General features: G+C 39.0%; 2 protein-coding genes across 3 annotated transcripts; one reads left to right on the plus strand and one right to left on the minus strand.

The window, feature by feature from the left end:
* On the plus strand, positions 1-14,511 carry camk1db (calcium/calmodulin-dependent protein kinase 1Db). 2 transcript variants are annotated; one of them, XM_058408051.1, is made up of 11 exons: positions 1-380; positions 6,518-6,649; positions 9,968-10,042; positions 10,645-10,783; positions 10,890-11,019; positions 11,206-11,281; positions 11,381-11,493; positions 11,910-11,988; positions 12,713-12,800; positions 12,902-13,064; positions 13,163-14,511. In XM_058408051.1, exons 1-11 carry the CDS (start codon positions 286-288, stop codon positions 13,252-13,254), a joined length of 1,182 nt encoding a protein of 393 aa, XP_058264034.1. In that variant the 5' UTR covers positions 1-285; the 3' UTR covers positions 13,255-14,511. The 2 variants fall into 2 exon arrangements, with proteins under 2 accessions (XP_058264034.1, XP_058264035.1); XM_058408052.1 differs by lacking the exons at positions 1-380; positions 6,518-6,649 and adding an exon at positions 6,889-7,798.
* A 78-nt stretch (positions 14,512-14,589) lies between these two features.
* Positions 14,590-17,573, minus strand: ucmab (upper zone of growth plate and cartilage matrix associated b). The gene is made up of 5 exons (XM_058408053.1): positions 17,441-17,573; positions 17,184-17,252; positions 16,932-17,027; positions 15,810-15,908; positions 14,590-15,616 (listed from the first exon to the last, which is right to left on the minus strand). Exons 1-5 carry the CDS (start codon positions 17,496-17,498, stop codon positions 15,519-15,521), a joined length of 420 nt encoding a protein of 139 aa, XP_058264036.1. The 5' UTR covers positions 17,499-17,573; the 3' UTR covers positions 14,590-15,518.
* Positions 17,574-18,085: the final 512 nt, after the last annotated feature.

The following is an 18,085-nucleotide window of genomic DNA, read 5'->3' on the forward strand; positions in this document are numbered from 1 at the left end:
ACTTCATAATAAAGAGTGAGCAAAAGTGTGAGTGTTTTTCGTCTCATGCAGCCGTCTGGATGATCGAGAGAGTTTCCTCTGAGTAAAAACAGGCGTTAGCTGCAGCAGAGCCAGTTCGCTGGATTAGTGCAGGTTTTCGGCTCTGCGTAAATCAGCTGAGACACACACACACACACACACACCGTTAGACTTGCATTCACCGTTTCATTTTCCTCTGGGTAATATCACCGCGCTTGTATTTCTATTTGGTGACAAAGGGTTATCAATTTACGCACTGTTGATCCCATGGCCAAAGGAAACGAAGACTCGGCGAAAGGCTCGTGGAAAAAGCAAGTCGATGACATCAAGAAGATTTTCGAGTTTAAGGAGATTCTCGGGACGTGAGTATCTCGATACTGCTGCATCACCACCATTTACACATGTACACATTTTCACATACACACTGCACACGCGTGTATCCATTCATCATCGGTTTAAGAGTAAGAGCTGCTTTCCTGTAGTTTTTTTGTTTTCTTTCTTCTATACTCACACCAAGAAGGGCTAAAAAATTACATCAGTAGTGCATTGACAGACAGTGACTAATTGCACACTTGAGGAATGTCAGCACAACAGTCTGCCCCGTAGTCTGATTTCAAGCCAGAACTCAGATTTGTAAACCTTTAGTATTTATTGTTGTTGTTGATGTTTATGGTGTGTGTATTTACACTCATTATTCCTGGAAGATGACATTTGAATATGTAGTTGCTCTGCTTCACTGTACACAAGTAAATGATGCTTCATTCATGAATTCAAAGCTCTGTGAGTCAAAGCAAGAACTTAATGCTTGGCAACCAAATTAATTGTGATTCAGGCCTAGGATCACTTTTGACAATTTGTTGATTCTGTTTATTTTGATTAGATTCATTTAGTGCATTCTTGTGTGCCACTTTCCCCCTTTTGAAAAGGAAATCATGGTAAACCAGGTATGACTGTAAGTATGTGGACACCTGGACATCACACCTATTTGTGGATCTTCCTCAAACTGTTGCAACAAAGTTGGAAGAACACAGTTAGAATGACTTTGTATGCTCTACATCACAATTTGTCTGCACTGGAACTAAGAGGCTAAAATCTGTTCCAGCATGACAGTGCCCGTGTGGGCAAACTGAGCTCTATGAAGACATGGTGTGTTAAGGTTGAAGAACTTGAGTGTCCTGCACAGAGCCCTGACCTCAACCCTACTGAACATTCTCCACCTTTCATTGTGCCAGAATGAACACAAATCCCCATAGGCAAAATCTTGTGCAAAGCTTTTCCAAAAGAGTGGAGGCTGTTATAGGAGCACAGGTGGAAGTACATATTAATGCCCATTTTGGGATGTAAATGGGAATGAGATGGCCAAGGACAGATTTCTGGTGTGATGTCTACTAAAGATTTGGCCATATAGTATATGTGTTCATTTTTAGAAGGGTTTTGTCTTCTTTGTTTATGAGGGTTAAATTTTGATCATTTTTTCTGGCTGTGCACAAAGACATCAGTAATAATGTGATGAATTAATAATATGAATCTACATTGCCATTAAGCGAAATATGAAGAGTCATTTCCTCAACTGATTAGCATTTCCTTCTTGCTCCTAATTATGCCTTCTAACGTTTTGTGTAATGAAGAAAAGACATTTATGGATAGTGACCTAACTAATTCATGTGTAATCTTTTCATTTGTAATGTTTTTGTGTCTAATGTTTTCAAGTGTAAGTACAGAGTATCCAGCAATATCATGTATGTACATAAACACAGCTTCTAGGTTTGGGCTTATTCCAAAAAGACTGTATTACATAATTCTTTCAAAATAAAATGTTTCCGTTTCACAGAAGAAGAACTCTGGTCCACTTTGACAAGAATTGAGGGCTTCCCAATATAGAAATACACTTTAATTTCTCTTATTATGTTTAGTGATTAAACACTCAAATATGACAAATATATATTGCTGAATTATACAATTTGGCCTGTGAAGTTTTTTTGTGTATTATTTAGGTATTTTGCTAGGCTTATACTCTCTAGTAATAAAGCTTTGATTGCAAACTTCACCCCCTCATTGATTGCTAATTGAGTCTTCAAGTTATGAATCACCATTCACCATTCACGCAGCGCCATCCGACCGCACCACCCCCTCTCCCCTCCGCTGCACTGCCATCTCCAACGTGGATTAGAATCATGCTGATGCATGAGAGGCTTTAGAGTTGTTAGGTCTATAGTTATATGAGTTCTGTGCCTCTCTTTCTACTTGAAACATTTATTTTAGAGCCTCAGAAATATAGAAGTAACCATTTGTTTCAGAAGTCAGATTAGTCTTGGTAAAACTGGCCACTGAGTTATATAAAGACCAAACTGAACTCAGGATTGAACTCAGGATTATGTCCTGAGGATTTTCTGTCCTGTCACTTATATAAGAATCCTCTAATGCGTCCTATACAAAATACTTTAGTCTGATTATTCAGCAAACTGAGAAATCAACTAACAATGCAAAATATCAAACAGCTGATGTTATGAAAGATTTATTGCTTGCTTGCTCATGCGCATCCAATGTTTTTCCTGTCCGGATTAAAACATAAAGCCTGTGTGGCATGTGGTTAACTTTGTCTGCCTGTCAAAAATAGCTCATTTGTTCCCTGCAGTGGTGACTCAACAGAAATCTATTCTCAATCCAATACACACTTACACACCTCCTCCTCATCCCTGTCCTCTGGCATGCTGGAAGGAGTTGTTTAATCAGGGTAGTTTTTAATCCAGCAACATGTTTAGTTTTTAATCCTTTCCACTAGTACCAGAATACACCTACAGTAACCATATGTACTGTACAGTACAGTGTGTGCAGTGTGTTTATATGCAGGTTTGTATTCAGATGGTTGTTAGCGATGTGCATGTGCAAATTCACATACAAGCCACGCTCTATAGAACTCAGTACAGACATTTCTCTATATTTCAGTCGGTATAATTCTCCAGCTGCCAGTACCACTACAAGGACATATTTAGGTTTAAGTCTCTTAGCACAAGCTATCATGCCTAAACATAAACCATGGATTGCTGGCTAGTGTATATACACTACTCACAAAAAGTTAAGGATATTCGGCTTTCGGGTGAAATTTCAGGAGAACTTTACAGGTGAACTTCATTTGACCTTCTCTACACTTTTGAATGCACATGTCCAACTGTTCAGTGTTTCAGTACTTTTTGCATAACGTGCTGTTCTCTAACAAGGTGCTTAACGGCAAAATTCACAACTGGTGTTTGATCCATGAATCGACCAATACATTTTCTGGTTCAATTAGAATTGGTATTTAAACTGTCCTCTTCATCATGCTGTTCACATTTTGACATCATGAGACCAAGACAACACCTAACAATTGATCAATAGTACCTCGGCATTGCGAGGCTTCAAACAGGATGTTCTCAGAGGGAAGTGGCCACTGAGCTTAGAGTGTCACAGAGTGTCATACAAGTGGACGTCCTATTGGCCAAATCCCACGTTGATTATTGCTTCATTGTGAACAGTGCCCTGCGGAACCGGATGATGAATGCCACTCAATTCCAGGCACATTTAAGAGGGGCACCCAAGTGTCACGTCAGACCATTCGAAACCGTTTATATCAGCGTGGTCTGCGTGCTAGACGACCTGCAAGGGTACCTGACCACACCACCAGGCACAGGCATCGGGCCAGGGAGCATTTATGCTGGACGAGGGACCAGTGGGCCTCAGTGCTGTTCTCTGATGGAAGTCGATTCATGTTGAGCAGAAATGATGCCAACCAATGATGTTGGATATGTCAAGGAGAGCACTATGCATCAGCCACTGTTGTGGTGGTGTTACAGTCTGGGCAGGTGTGTCTACTCAATACAGAACTGCCCTGCATCTTGTGAATGGTACAGTGACAAGCCAATACTACCTGAATAACATCATTAATCCAGTCATGCCCCTGCATGAACAGCACAGGCCTAATTTCATCTTCATGGACGACAATGCTCCAGCTCATCGAGGTCGCATCATTAGGGAACAGCTGCTGGAGGCCGGGGTACCTCAAATGGAGTGGCCTGCACTTTCTCCAGACCTGAATCCCATAGAAAACCTATGCGATCAGCTGAGTCGCCGTGTAGAGGCTCGTAACCCTGCACCCCAGAATCTCAATGACCTGAGAGCCGCCCTTCAAGAAGAGTGGAATGCCATGCCTCAGCAGACAATAACTCGGCTCGTGAACAGCATGAGATGTCATTGATTGTCGTTGAAGCTGTAATTGATGGTCAAGGGCACATGACAAATTATTGAGACATTGACATTTTTTGTTGTGGTATACCCACCACTGTTGTTGGCTTTTGTTTCAATAAATTGTTTGAAATGAGGAAATCACCATTGCATGCTTCTACTTAAATGCCCTACATTTATATATATATATATATATATATATATATATATATACAGGTGCAGATAGGTGTTCCCAGTCTGCAGTGGTCAGAATACATAGTGCAGCTAGTCAGGGTGCTCAATGCTGACCCCTGTGCACCGCCAAAAGCAGCAACAATGGGCATGTGAACATCAGAACTGGACCACGGAGCAATGGAAGAAGGTGGCCTGGTCTGATGAATCACATTTTCTTTTACACATTTTCTTGTGTGTGTGTGTGTGTCATCTCCTACCTTACCATAACATGCTTCTGCTATTGGATTCTCAACAAATATAATGTATTTTTAAACAAATTAAAAAAATGTTAAGGATGTAGCTCGACTGCATCACCCACTGCAGTAAGAAACTGACTGTTTTCTGTATAATATGCTGTGAGGCACATCACTCATAGACACACCAGATGTGAGCTTCCTGTAGTGTTGTGCTCCTTTATTTTGTATCCTAAAATAACAGTGTTTTCTCTCTGTGTTTCAAAAATCAGGGAACTGATTCAACTTTTATGAAACAGTAGAACTTTTAGGGTCTGTTCTACAGCTAACAGAAATGCTAACAGCAGTAAATTAACATGCATCTTACAGATTTATAGTTTGGATAATGGCTGGATAAAAAAAATATTATATACTACATTGTTAATCATGATTGTTAAACTTATCATAAGAAGTGGTACATTTTTTACATTTTCTTTGAAAGAGTCTTCATTTGAGGTTGAGAGGAATTAGATTGGGGGATACAAAGTAGCTTAGTTGCTTGCACATTTGCCTCACACCTCTGTGGTTAGGGGCCCGACCTCCACCTCTGTCCTGTGTGTGTGTGTGTGTGATGTCTTCACCCTGGGTTTCTTCCCAGTCCATGCATTGTAGTCTGAATGGCGTCTCTAAATTGTCTGTAGAATAAGTGTTGTGTTTTAGGCACAGATGGAGCCTCAACCTGAATGCCACAGACAGTATAATTTTGTTAAATACAAGATTGTTTATAATCTGAAATCCACGTTAGAATGTTGTGGCTGCTGAGCTAAAAGCTGATAAATTTCTCTTTAATCTGACTGACTGTGTCTCTTGTGCTTGTGAAGGTCAGCTTCTGTTAAACTGCTGAGCTCTTAAAATCCATCCGAGAAGCAGTGTGTGTAATGTTCTTTTAGTTGCTGTTATAGGATAATAATGTTTTGATTTGTTTCAAAGTCTATTTCATACTGAAGAACATTTGTCTTATTAGAATATGTTGACTGAAGAACTGACTGTTTCTAGCTATTATTACAAGAAACAAACTAGTTATGCAGACAACATTAAATGTAACTATAAACGGATAAAAATTTTAATACTTTTTAGATTGTTTGTGCTATGGTATAAGAGGAATAAAACATTTGTTTTATGTGCAATAAGTGCACAATTATTTTTCAGTAATGAGCAGTTATTGGAAATTAAGCAATTTGTTGTTGATTATGTTCTTGTCCATTGATCTCAAATTACAATTGCTTAATATCCCGTATGAAATATTTTCTCCCATCTTTGTGATTTCTTCTGATCATGAATCTGTCGAAACCTGTCAATATCTCAGGTGAGCCTTGAAATATATTTTACGCTGTCTAAATTAATTGATGCTTAATTAATATTTTATCCGACACTGAGAATTTGCCTTTGAACTGTGAAGAATTGCAGTCTTGTTGGCGTCATGACATACAGCACACGAGTGAACAGAGAGCAGTGGCCTTTTGTGAGGTCTGACCTGCACTCCTGTGACCTTGCGCTGATTGTCGGGTGTGCATGTCTCCCTGTGCATGGTGTGAGGGATTACTGAGGATTTTCAGTCCCCATGGAAGGCTTAGCTACAGAATGTACACTGCAGATGACTTAAGAACATGTGAGCAGCTGAACACACACACACACACACCCACACACACACACACACACACACACCCACACACACACACACACACACACACATACACACACACATGATATAACAGAATTTTTCTGAACAGGCGGAAGGGAATTGAACTCTGTGTGTATTGGAACAGAGTCATAACGTCTACATTGCCTGTTTCTATTTTAATATGCAACTTTTTTTCTCTCTGATTCTTTCTCAGCGGTGCTTTCTCAGAAGTAGTCCTCGCTCAGGAGAGGGCCACGGGGAAGATGTATGCAGTCAAATGCATCCCAAAGAAAGCTCTAAGAGGGAAAGAGAGCAGCATCGAGAATGAAATCGCCGTGCTCAGGAAGTAGGTATTGCTTAAAGCATATAGACCCTTCTGCATGAGAGAGTAGGGTAATTGGCTAGGTAATTGGAACGCCTAGCCTGGTACACATTAAAAATATTTGTGTGTATATAAATAGGGCAAAAACACAATCAAACCCTTTTCCACAAATGAAACAGAAAAAAAGCACAGAAATAAACCCCAAACAGAATCAAAGTGCTTGTTGGTTTTACTTACTTTTGTTTCCATTCTCCTCTAAGAGCTAGAGATGAGTCAGGCCGTCCCCCACACCCACCTCCACCTTCTATTACAAGTCTGCAGTGGCCACATGAAGAACTACATGCTTTATTCAAATTGTCACTAGCTGGTAGCTTGCATACACAAATCAGCTACACATTACTGTGTAGGGTTACAACACTGCAGCAGGTAAATGTTCTTTCTTTCTTTTTTTTTCTTTTTTTGTTAACCTGTGTGGTGCTCTTCTGCACGCAGCCCATTTCTCTCCCTCAGCAGTGACTCATGCTGCCTCCTCTGCAGACCTCGCTATTCCACACACGTTTGCGCCCGAGTCCAACCTGATGGTTGTCATGGTAAAAGAGGAGCAGGGCTGGTTATGATGAAGAAGAGGGCCTGTGCAGACAGCTGAGGATCAGCTGCTCAAAACCGTGTGCTTGTAGTGCGAAAGAGCTACAATGCAGTAGCAGACGTGATTGTTTGCTGAAATGATTCAACTTTAGTGTGCAGATTTTTTTTTGATGGAGTTTTTCTTTAACTCTATCACTTTGGATTATAAATGAAACGATGACTGTGGGTTTTCTACAATTATACATAATCTACAATTATGTAATAAGATTTATTATTAATAATTATTATTAATAATGTGAATAATTTGGCTTGATTCGTTCTGTGGCAAATCTTTTGCAGTCATTGTTAACGGACAGAGAAAGTGCACTGATCATGTGATCAGGTTCTTTTTTGGAGAGTATGAGCCATTACCAAAATGGGAATCCTCTGCACTTGTGAAGTGCCTGATACCGCCTGAACACACCAGCTTATAAGAGCTCTTCAGTAGCTTTCAAACGCCACCAGCTGTGCACTTCTGTGATCTACTGTGCTCGAGAAAGAGGCCATGGATTTTGGGCATTTTAGCCAGCTTTGAAGCTTTATTTACAGGTAAAATTACACCTCAGGCATTGCCCTGAGATGGTTATGTTTGATTTGATCATTTTCAAAGTTCCCTATTCATATTCAGTTCAGTTTTTTTGAGAAACAATATCACTGCACTCCCTTGGTCCTGCTCTGTCGTGAGAATGCCCTCTCCTGGTCTTGCTCTCTCCTGGGCCTACCCTCTCCTAGTGCTGCCCTCTCCTGTGTCTGTCCTTTCCTAGAGAATGCCCTCTCCTGGGCATGCCCTCTTCTGGTCCTGCCCTAGCTTGGTCCTGCTGTCTCCTGGGCCTGCTAAATCCTGTGTTTGCCCTCTCTTAGATTTGCTTTCTCCTTGGCCTGCCTTCTCCTGCCTCTCTTCTTGGGCTTGCTCTCTCCTGGACCTGCCCTTTCCTGGTCCTGCCCTCTCCTGGGCTTTGCTCCCTCATGGGCCTGCCCACTCCTGGACTTGGTCTCTCATGAGTCTGCTCTCTCTTGGGGCTCTGCCATGTCTAGGGTCTGCCCTCTTGCCTGTCTCAGTATTTTAACTCCAGGTTTGCAGTCAGTTACTTACCTGAGATCTGTGAGCCATAAACCACCTTGTCAGATATTTTATCTTGGTCTGCATGAGGCAACTTTAACAGAATGACTTTTTATCATTAAGTGCAATACACATCACTGGTTTAAATAAATCAGCCAGTCGAAAAAAATGCTACATTTTGACCATAGTTATCTTAGTAGCAGGTTTCTTGGTATTTCAGTAGTGCAAGATAATGTATGCAGATCTATTCCTACTGCTGGCATAAAGTTGGATTGTAAATTGGATGTTTCTGTCCACTTCAGAATTCATCCTGCTGCCATCATCAGTCACTACATCACTGCATGCAAATGTCACCATTAATATCTGTTGCTATTTTATGCCTGAACAAACAATGTAGAGACACAACAGGCTAGGAAAACATTGATCACTGCTGCTTCTCTTAAATTGGAGTGACTATTCATACATTTCATTGCACACTAGGTCTATAGGTACCGTGGTAATTATACCATAGTCCAGTTATATATGGTTGCACCTTAAGTACCAACTATGATTACAAAATTCAGTAACATTTTATCTGAAGGGTACCTACACAGGTCACATTCATTAGCATTACACACTCCAGAAATACTGGAGGGTTTATCTAAGGCTTATTTCAAATCCGGTCAGATGACAGAACAGAGAAGAACCTCAATCCATTATGCCATTATAGGTCAACTGTTTGCGACTGTCACATCTGTCATTTTTAACCTTATCTTTGAAGTTATTATATTCCTTTCTCAAACAGCACATTACTGAGAGTCTTAAGTTTATGAAGTGTCCCTGTTATCTGTCTTTTGCATTAAAAACTCTTATATAATACCACCCAGCACATATTCCAAATGCCAAAGGAATTACTTAAATGCCCTTACATTAGTGAAGCACGTTTACATCTATTTTATTCTTTTTGAGTGCAGATGTTAGTTAAAAATAACTAATAACTTTTTGCAAGATGAGGATAAAAATCTTGATCATAGCCATAATGTTTTTTTCATACACATAAGCCTATTTTTCTTCTCTGGTTCATGAATCAAGTCGCACAGAATCTTAGGTTGAAACAGAAACCTTAATTTTGCCAGTATCACTTTATAAAAAGCATGTGTAATGCTTGTATAATGCTTGTATAATGTGTTTATAAGGGTATCTGTAAGCATCTGCAAGTGCTTTATGGCACGACATAAGCTTATATGGCCAACATTTATTAGTGTTTAATGTATAAAAATCTGTTTTGTTTTTGTTTGTTTGTTTTATTTTTTATTTAATGACACTTTCTGAGCTGACTCTTGTTAGAATTTCATAACACTGGATTTTGTAGATCAGTGTATTTCTGGCATGTCAGAGTCACATAACAGTGATGCTGTGACAATATTTTTGTCGTCACAAAAGTCAGCTCAGAATATTCTTTTACAACACAACCTTATGTCACCAAAACGTCATGTGCCTTAAGTGTTATGCCACCATTACATTAACACTGACTTATGACAGTGCTTTTAAATTTAAGTCATAGGTTTATGAACACTACATTCAAGGAAATTGTTACCAAAAATTCTGCATCATTGACATGGTGTTTAAATACAATGGCACAAGCTGATCATGTTTTTTTTTTTATTTCTTTTCCCCAGGATCAAGCATGAGAACATTGTTGCCCTTGAGGACATCTATGAAAGCCCCAACCATCTGTACCTCATCATGCAGCTGTGAGCAAAATGAAAGTGGCTACTTATAGCTACTTATGGAGTTTTAGAAGAAGCATTCCCCTTAGTAGCACCATAAGACCAGCTTCACTCTTCAGTCTTAGAGAACAAATTGCTAAACTAATCAGAATACTGATTACACTAAAGAGCATGAAAGTGGTCACTTCCACAAGTAGAGCTTGTCACTCCATAAATTTTAGCATGGCTTGTCAGCCGTTTTCATTTGTATTTTATGTTAAAAGTGGTACAGACAGATCCATAGATATAATAAGAGTTTAAGACTTTAAAATGTTGTATTTATAGTAGTTGGAATAAAACTGTAGTGGTTAAAACATTTCCAGGTTGATGGTTCGATTCCCACCTCTGCCCTGTGTTTCATTTTCTTTCAGGGTTTCCTCTGGGTACTGTAGTTTCCTTCCCATTCTAAAGATATGCATTGTAGGCTGATTGCCATCTCTAAATTGTCTGCAGTGTGTGAATGGGTGTGTCAGTGTGTGTGTGTGATTGTGCCCTGTAACGGGTTGGCACAATGTCCAGTGTGCCCCCCTGTGCCCCGAATCCCCTGAGATATGTATGGAATACATCTGTTTGTCTGGCTTTTCCAGTGTGTCTGGAGGCGAATTGTTTGATCGAATTGTGGAGAAGGGTTTCTACACTGAGAAAGATGCCAGTGCTTTGATAAAACAAGTTCTGGATGCAGTCAACTACCTCCATTCTCTGGGAATAGTTCACAGAGATCTGAAGGTTAGTAAAGGAAATGAAATTCAAGGGATACACTTGTGACGTTACACAAAGCTTTTATCACAGAGGAGAATTTCATCTCTCTGTCGTTCTTTCTTCTTTCTTTTAGCCAGAGAATTTATTATATTTCAACCCTCATGATGAGTCTAAAATAATGATTAGTGACTTTGGCCTGTCGAAGATGGAAGGAGCAGCAAATGACATCATGTCCACTGCCTGTGGGACTCCAGGATATGTTGGTGAGGTTGTCAGACATTTGCTGTAGCACATACTCATAGTAACACCATTTCCTATAACGGTAAAATAAAATGTGACACTAGGTGGCAGTATGCAGTCAGATATAACAGTAACCACTTGGGCTGTTTATTTATTTGTTCACTGGCATTTTCCCTGTTAGAATTTTGTTTCTTCTTCTATATCATTAGCTCCAGAGGTCCTGGCACAGAAGCCCTACAGTAAAGCAGTAGACTGTTGGTCTATTGGGGTTATTTCTTACATATTGTGAGTAACTATATCCAGTTTCCAGTCTCCTTCATCATGAAAGAAAATAACACAAACAACAGATATAAACTGAGTACCTGTGTGTCCCCTGTGTCACAGGTTATGTGGCTATCCTCCTTTTTATGATGAGAATGATTCCAAACTGTTTGAGCAGATCCTTAAAGCTGAGTATGAATTTGATTCGCCTTACTGGGATGATATCTCTGACTCAGGTGAGTATTAATTCTGTAACTATAAAACTTTATATATTGTTATTATTTTACTTTTACATATTTTATGCTTTTTAAGTGCCAGTGTGCTGAACCTCAGGTTTTGACAGAAGCCTTTACATGAATTTGCCAGTATTACTTTATACAAAGTATGTGTAATGCTTATGAATACTTTCCTTAAGGACAGTGTTTATGAGGCTGCATGCCATCTGCATGAGCACGTTATGACACAACTGACATAAACCTACAGTATAAGGGCAACATTTATGAATGCTTAATTCCCTACAATTTAACTATATAAAAGTCTGGGGATTTTTTTTTTTCTTTTCGATTTTTATATTGAGATCTATATTTTTACTGCCATGTTTAATGACTTTCTGTGTAAGTATCCATTGTGAACATATCCTGGTGTCAAACAGCTAAAGATTTCATCAGTAATTTAATGCAGAAGGATCCGGAGAAGAGGTTCACTTGTGACGAGGCTCTTCGGCATCCCTGGTTAGTACAGCTTTGCACAACAACATATTGTATGTGGATTTAGGTTTTAGAGGGTTTGGAAATGAACCTGCAAATAAAGCTGTCTCAGAGGACATGGTGGCTTACTGGCATCTCTGGAATTGGAGGTTCTCCTGTGTGCATGTAGTTTGCATGTTCTCCCTGTGTATTTTCTCATGGTTTTCTCCCTCAGTCAGGAGACATGCAATATAGGCTGATTGGCCTCTCTAAATTGCTTGTATTGTGTGAATGGGTGTGTGAGTGTGTGTGATGGTGCCCTGTAATGGGTTGGCCCCCACCTTGTCTCCTTTGATAGACTCTAAGCTTCAAACAGCCCTGTATAGGATACAGAAGATGGGTGGATGGATGGATGGATGGATGGAGGAATAAATGTGTCTCAAAACGAAAGAGATTATTTGTGGTTTGATAAAGCAAAAGATAGCAGTAGCATGAAGATTTGATGCAAGCGGTGATACATGGGATTTGCTCAAACAATTGTGATTAGAATTGTGTAAAAGGGTGATGAACGTCAGGGGATTATACAAATGTTAGCCATAATAATAAAATCATGTTAAGGGCTGAAAATGTGTTAGAGCAGGAAAGCCTAATGGATCCCAACAATGTATGGATGACAAATTTCCTCCGTTATTGGGAGAAACTGAGCAAAATGTATACATCAAAGTAATATTACACACCTGACAGAGGTTTTTGTATTTTGTGTCTTTAGGATAGCTGGAGACACGGCTCTTTGTAAGAACATTCATGAGTCAGTCAGCCGTCAGATGAAGAAAAACTTTGCTAAAGCCAAATGGAGGGTGAGTAATTCCTTTTTTCATTCATTAGACGGGAGCGAAGAGGATTTCTGTAAATGTAGCATATAACATGAATCATAACTAAGAATAATATTCTTTCACAGCAAGCGTTTAACGCTACAGCAGTAATTCGACATATGAAGCGCCTTCAGCTGGGCAGCAGTTTAGGCAGCAGCATGGACACCACACCACACAGGACTGGGAACCAAGCACCCATGCCTATCAAAAGCCAGTCTATCGATGTCTCCTCCATCAACCACAAAGACTGTAAGTGAATGTGTGCCTGCTATATTCTTTTTTTATTTGTAGCAATGATCATGATGTCATAATTAGCAGCTCATGAGAAGCGTGTTATTTTGGTCTAGACACGCCCCGTCGAATCTCGAACACAGGGGCAACAGAGAAGCGATGCACGCGGCCTTCGACCGTCACCACCATCATCACTGGGTCCAAATGAAGTGCTTTTGAAGAAAGCCATTTGAAGGCTGTTGTATTTTCACAATTCCTCGGTCACTTCTCGCCACCTTCACGCACCTTGTTCAATCCTTGTTGTGCTAGTCACCACTCAGTAGCACACTGTTCTGCCTGACAGTAACAGAATCACAGAAGGTGCCCAGAAGTCCTGTTTGAGAAGCCTAACCATGTCAATGATGTGATGGAAGACCCATTGATCAGCAGTGCTGCTGAAGACCTGAGAGGGACGTCGTCTGGATTTCGGTGGCTATGATTTGTATTGCTGGATTAATTCAAGAAGTGATTTGAAATGGAGTAAATTTATGACCATTTAAAAGCTGCTTTCATTAGAAGCATGGAATAAACACCAAGTAGAGGAATTGTATAGAGTTGCTTTAATATGTTCATTTTAGCTGGTTCTCAGTTTCTTCCATTTTGATTGTGTATAGCTGAGATTCTCCTGGTTTTGCCTGACTTTGAGGTAATATCCTGTTGTGGTTTTGTAAGTGAACTCGTAATTAAAAGCCAATAATCACAATAATTATTGGGGTTTTTAAACTGTGTTTCAGGATAGCAGTGATTCATTCTTTTGTGGGCAAAACCTTGCCAAGAAATTTGACTCAAATGATTAGAGCATAGATTATTATATGGCTAAGCAGATTGCCAAGCCCCAGTTTCAGAACGCAGTGTACTGTACAGCCCATCATATGTCTAAAGTGATACTTTCTCTATAGTGTTGCAGTGTTAATTGTGCTACTTGATAAAAAACACAGTTGATTGTTTTGGGAATTTTTTCTCCCATCATCTATGCTTAAATCACAGCTTGTAATGCAGTACTGAAATATACACAGTTTTTCTTCAGTGTGTGTGGGTATTGATGAAAAAATTTTGTGTGATTTGTTGAAACATTTAACATTTTCTTAAGATGCCTACTTTTGAAATGGTCTCAGATGGGTGTATTTTTTAAATGTAGGTGACACTATTTATTTATTTATTTAGCCACAGAATGTTTTTTGCAACCTTATTGAATTGTATCAGTGCTTTCAGAAATACATTTAAAGATGGACGGAAGTGATTTGTGTTATACACCGTTTTCGTTATGTTTTGTTATTATTTTTTTTATTTAAGACTAATGAATCACTAAGGAGAAAAGAAAATCTATAATTGTCATGCTGCAAAACATAAATCTTCATTCAGTGAGGAATCTGAGTGAAGTCAATTTGCTTGAGTAAGCATTTAATAAAAAAGAAAAGAATAAGAAGGATATTTTTTGAAGATTAATGCAACTTTCTGCAGCTAAGTATGATGTGAAAGATGAAAAATAGTGAAAGATAGCACATACTTGACTCAGGATTTCTTCACAGTCTTCATAGAAGGGCTTTGAATTTAGCAGCTAGGTGCAGCTTCTCTCAGTCTCATGCTGAGGCCCTGTTTTTCTTCCTGTTTTTCCTCCCCATATCCCCCTGTTTTTCATCGCCCACAGGCCTTAGAATCTGATATTGCTATTGGTATTTATTTAAATGATGTAGATCATTACACTGGAAAGAGTCAAGATTACTTCACCATAATGTCACGTTCATATTGTTTTATATATGATCCCATGTACAAGAGAAAATATCATTTATGTATGAGATTGCTGTGGAATGTGAGTACAACTGAATATTTGCAGCTGTTCCTAAAATGAATATAATTAAACGAATATAAATAACTATTTTTGAATATTATCATTGTCACATGTTTAATAAGAGATTAATATGCTGTCAATGGACTGATGATAAATCATGGCAACAATCCAGTTGATCATCAGACAGCATGCATAACCCAATGCATTGCAGAAATCGTTTCAAATATATCTAAAAATAAGGTAAAAATATAGTAGTTTTAGCTATGTATGTGAAGACATTTGGAATAAATAATGTCCAGTCACACATCTGGTTTAAGCTAAAAATTGCTGCACATCTCAAATACTAAATCAGGCTGTTTATAATCATAGGTGTTTTCAGGCCTTTTATAAGCATTTAGGTGATGCTATAACCTTTTGTCTACTTCTTCTACCTTCACCCATACCGTATGTAACGACTGCTTTAAAGTGGACCACTGAGATTTTGTCCAACAGATGGATGAGAACCTCACACTGTGTGTTTTCATTGAAGTCCTGCTAAACTGGACCTGAATCTACAGCCCATGCTGGTGATGATGTTTTTACATATTTGGCATTAAGAATATTTTTCTGTTCCCAGGAAAGACTAAAAAGTCTCTTGGACAGCTTTAAACAGTGTGACGGTTGTACTCGTAAGAAGGATCAAGGCCGTCATGGTGGAACTCTCTCCACTGCTCCGTACTCTCCTGAGTTCTCTCATCCTGCTCTGTGAAGAAAATGAGGATGACTTGAGAAAAACTGTAGAGATACTGCATATAGACAGGCAGACAGATACTGCATATAAACAGACAGACAGACAGTCAGACAGACAGATACTGAATATAGATAGGCAGACAGTCCAATAAACATACAGATACTGCAGATAGACAGACAGATTTAGGAGAGGTTGCCATATTCACCATTATGCTCTTCCTCTGCATAATTTTCAAACTCATTCCTCTGCTCCTCATGATATTCTCTCTTCCTTTCATCAGCTGCCAGTCTCTGTTGCTGCTCAACTAAAGGCCAAAAAATATACATATTTTTAAATATGATGCCAGGGTTCTGATGAAATCCAGATCTATTTTAATTAAAAACAGAGTTGCTTGGATAATTAATCTGTACATTAATCAGTGTTTTGGGCTATCGTTATCCTTTACATTCAGTTCCTGATTTTTACTTTGTTCTCCTCAAGCAGAAGGAATAACAGCTCACAGACATCACATTAGATCTAACATACTGAGCACATACACAACAATTCATACAGCTACACTATACAGAAATACAAAAAATGCATCACATTTCAAGGCCCAAGTCTTGCTGAAACAAAGGCATGTTTTCCTGAATTTTTACATTGCATAACCTCTGATATATTCGGTCACAACACTGGAGTTTCATTTATTTCACATTTCAATCTTCATCTTGTGCTTGAATGCTTTGCTCTCAGGACATGATTCTGAAACACATCGCTGTGACTGCCAAAAACTGTAGTCAAGTTTTACTATTTATTAACGCCCCAAAACTGGATTTGATTATGAATACGCTGCCTTCTCCATGAAGACCTGTGACTCCTCCACACCGGGCTGCATTCCTCAACTGACTGCAACCACACCAGCACCTGGGGTACCTATAACGTCTCCTTCTTCTGAGACAATTACATCTGTTTTCTAGTATTATTAAAAAAATCATCCCTTGAAAAAGTATTCAGATTCATGTATCTCTTTGGAAATTATATTCAGCTAAGGATCTGCTGATCTAAATAGACCTGAATGTAGTATTGCACATCTTCACAACCATATTTGTCAAATATATCTGTAAAAAGTGTAGAATTTTTATCTTTATACCACTCAAAAATTTTTATGTAACACCTTGATACACACTTTGTAAGATACTTGTAAAGATTATTTTCTCATTGCTGTTTACAGTTACAGTACTGCTTCCACCATGAGAAATATCATCCATAACAACTGACTTATACATAATCTTATTCAACAATCAACTGCAGCAGAAAGATTGTCTGAAGATACATTCCATAAACTCACCATTGAGCTCATCTTGTGATTTCACGGCCCTTCTGCCACGGCGCTTGAAAAAGTTGGTGGCGTCTCTCTCTTCCATAAAAATCCTTCTTAGCCCACCTTAATACACACAGTAATGAGGAACACAAGTGACACATTTCATCCAGGTGGCAATGAATGAACCGTTATTCCGAGGACATACTCTACAAATCCCCATATTAGCCGTTCTGTTCTGAATAATCATTAGTGTCTGATAGAGGTGATACTTTTTTTCACCTTGTAGGCCTGCTGCTTTCTTATGCGCTTTGCCATCAGGTGCGTTTGCAGTGTCAACCTCGTAAAACACTGGAAAGAATGTCACAAGTAAGTGTTCTCAATTCAGTCTCATATGACAAACTAATTTTTCTACGATCATACCACTGCTGCTGTTTTTTTTTTTTAAATCCAAACCTCTAATATCCAGAACATTAAAAAAAAACCAATACAAAGTGTACGTTAAAAAACATTCTCGGTCACCTGTCCATCATACTCACAGGTGAGGATGAACAGCAAAGCCAGACAGGTGAGCAAGGCAGGGCGCATCCAAGACATTTTTAAACCTGTGTCCAAGCTACAGAAGGGAATCACACAGGAATACAAGCAAGCTCTGATGTAAGGTGGAGTTTGTTACTGGGGACTGACTGCCAGTAGGAATTCAGGAGATCAGTCATGGGAGGAGCACGAGACTTTTGTCTGTTGAGGGTAGGCCATCATGGCAATAACAACACTGGGAGTTTAGTTTATGGAGTATTTCATTAAAAGATACAAAGGTATGCTTTATGTTGCTAGATTTGTTATAAGGTGATATGCGGTAACACAGCCGCACAGCAAGTAGCTCTGCCACCTCACAGCTCATGGGGGGAAAGTAATTTTATATTGTTTGGTGAGGATCACACCAACTATATAACAATAGTGGACAGGGAACTCGTAGTCACCCTTTCTCAAACAATTCAATTCAATTAAAATTTTTTTTTGTATAGCTCTTTTAACAATGGGTATAGTTGCAACAAAGCTTTACAGGAATAGAAAAAAAATCAGAATATAAGTTATACAGTTTGGAATTTAAATTTATGTTTATCCCAAATGAACAAACCAGAGGCAACGGTGGCAAGAAAAACTCCCTGAGATGACATGAAGAA

This window comes from Hemibagrus wyckioides, linkage group LG14 (assembly GCF_019097595.1).
Source record: "Hemibagrus wyckioides isolate EC202008001 linkage group LG14, SWU_Hwy_1.0, whole genome shotgun sequence".
NCBI classification, from domain to species: domain Eukaryota; kingdom Metazoa; phylum Chordata; class Actinopteri; order Siluriformes; family Bagridae; genus Hemibagrus; species Hemibagrus wyckioides.

Coding starts and splice junctions, on each gene's coding strand:
- ucmab (XM_058408053.1), bottom strand. CDS start 17,498: ATGTCTTGGATGCGCCCTGCCTTGCTCACCTGTCTGGCTTTGCTGTTC. Junction 17,253..17,440: donor TTTGCTGTTCATCCTCACCT/GTGAGTATGATG, acceptor CATTCTTTCCAG/TGTTTTACGAGGTTGACACT. Junction 15,909..16,931: donor ATCACAAGATGAGCTCAATG/GTGAGTTTATGG, acceptor TTTGGCCTTTAG/TTGAGCAGCAACAGAGACTG.
- camk1db (XM_058408051.1), top strand. CDS start 286: ATGGCCAAAGGAAACGAAGACTCGGCGAAAGGCTCGTGGAAAAAGCAA. Junction 10,784..10,889: donor TAGTTCACAGAGATCTGAAG/GTTAGTAAAGGA, acceptor TCTTTCTTTTAG/CCAGAGAATTTATTATATTT. Junction 11,494..11,909: donor GGATGATATCTCTGACTCAG/GTGAGTATTAAT, acceptor GGTGTCAAACAG/CTAAAGATTTCATCAGTAAT.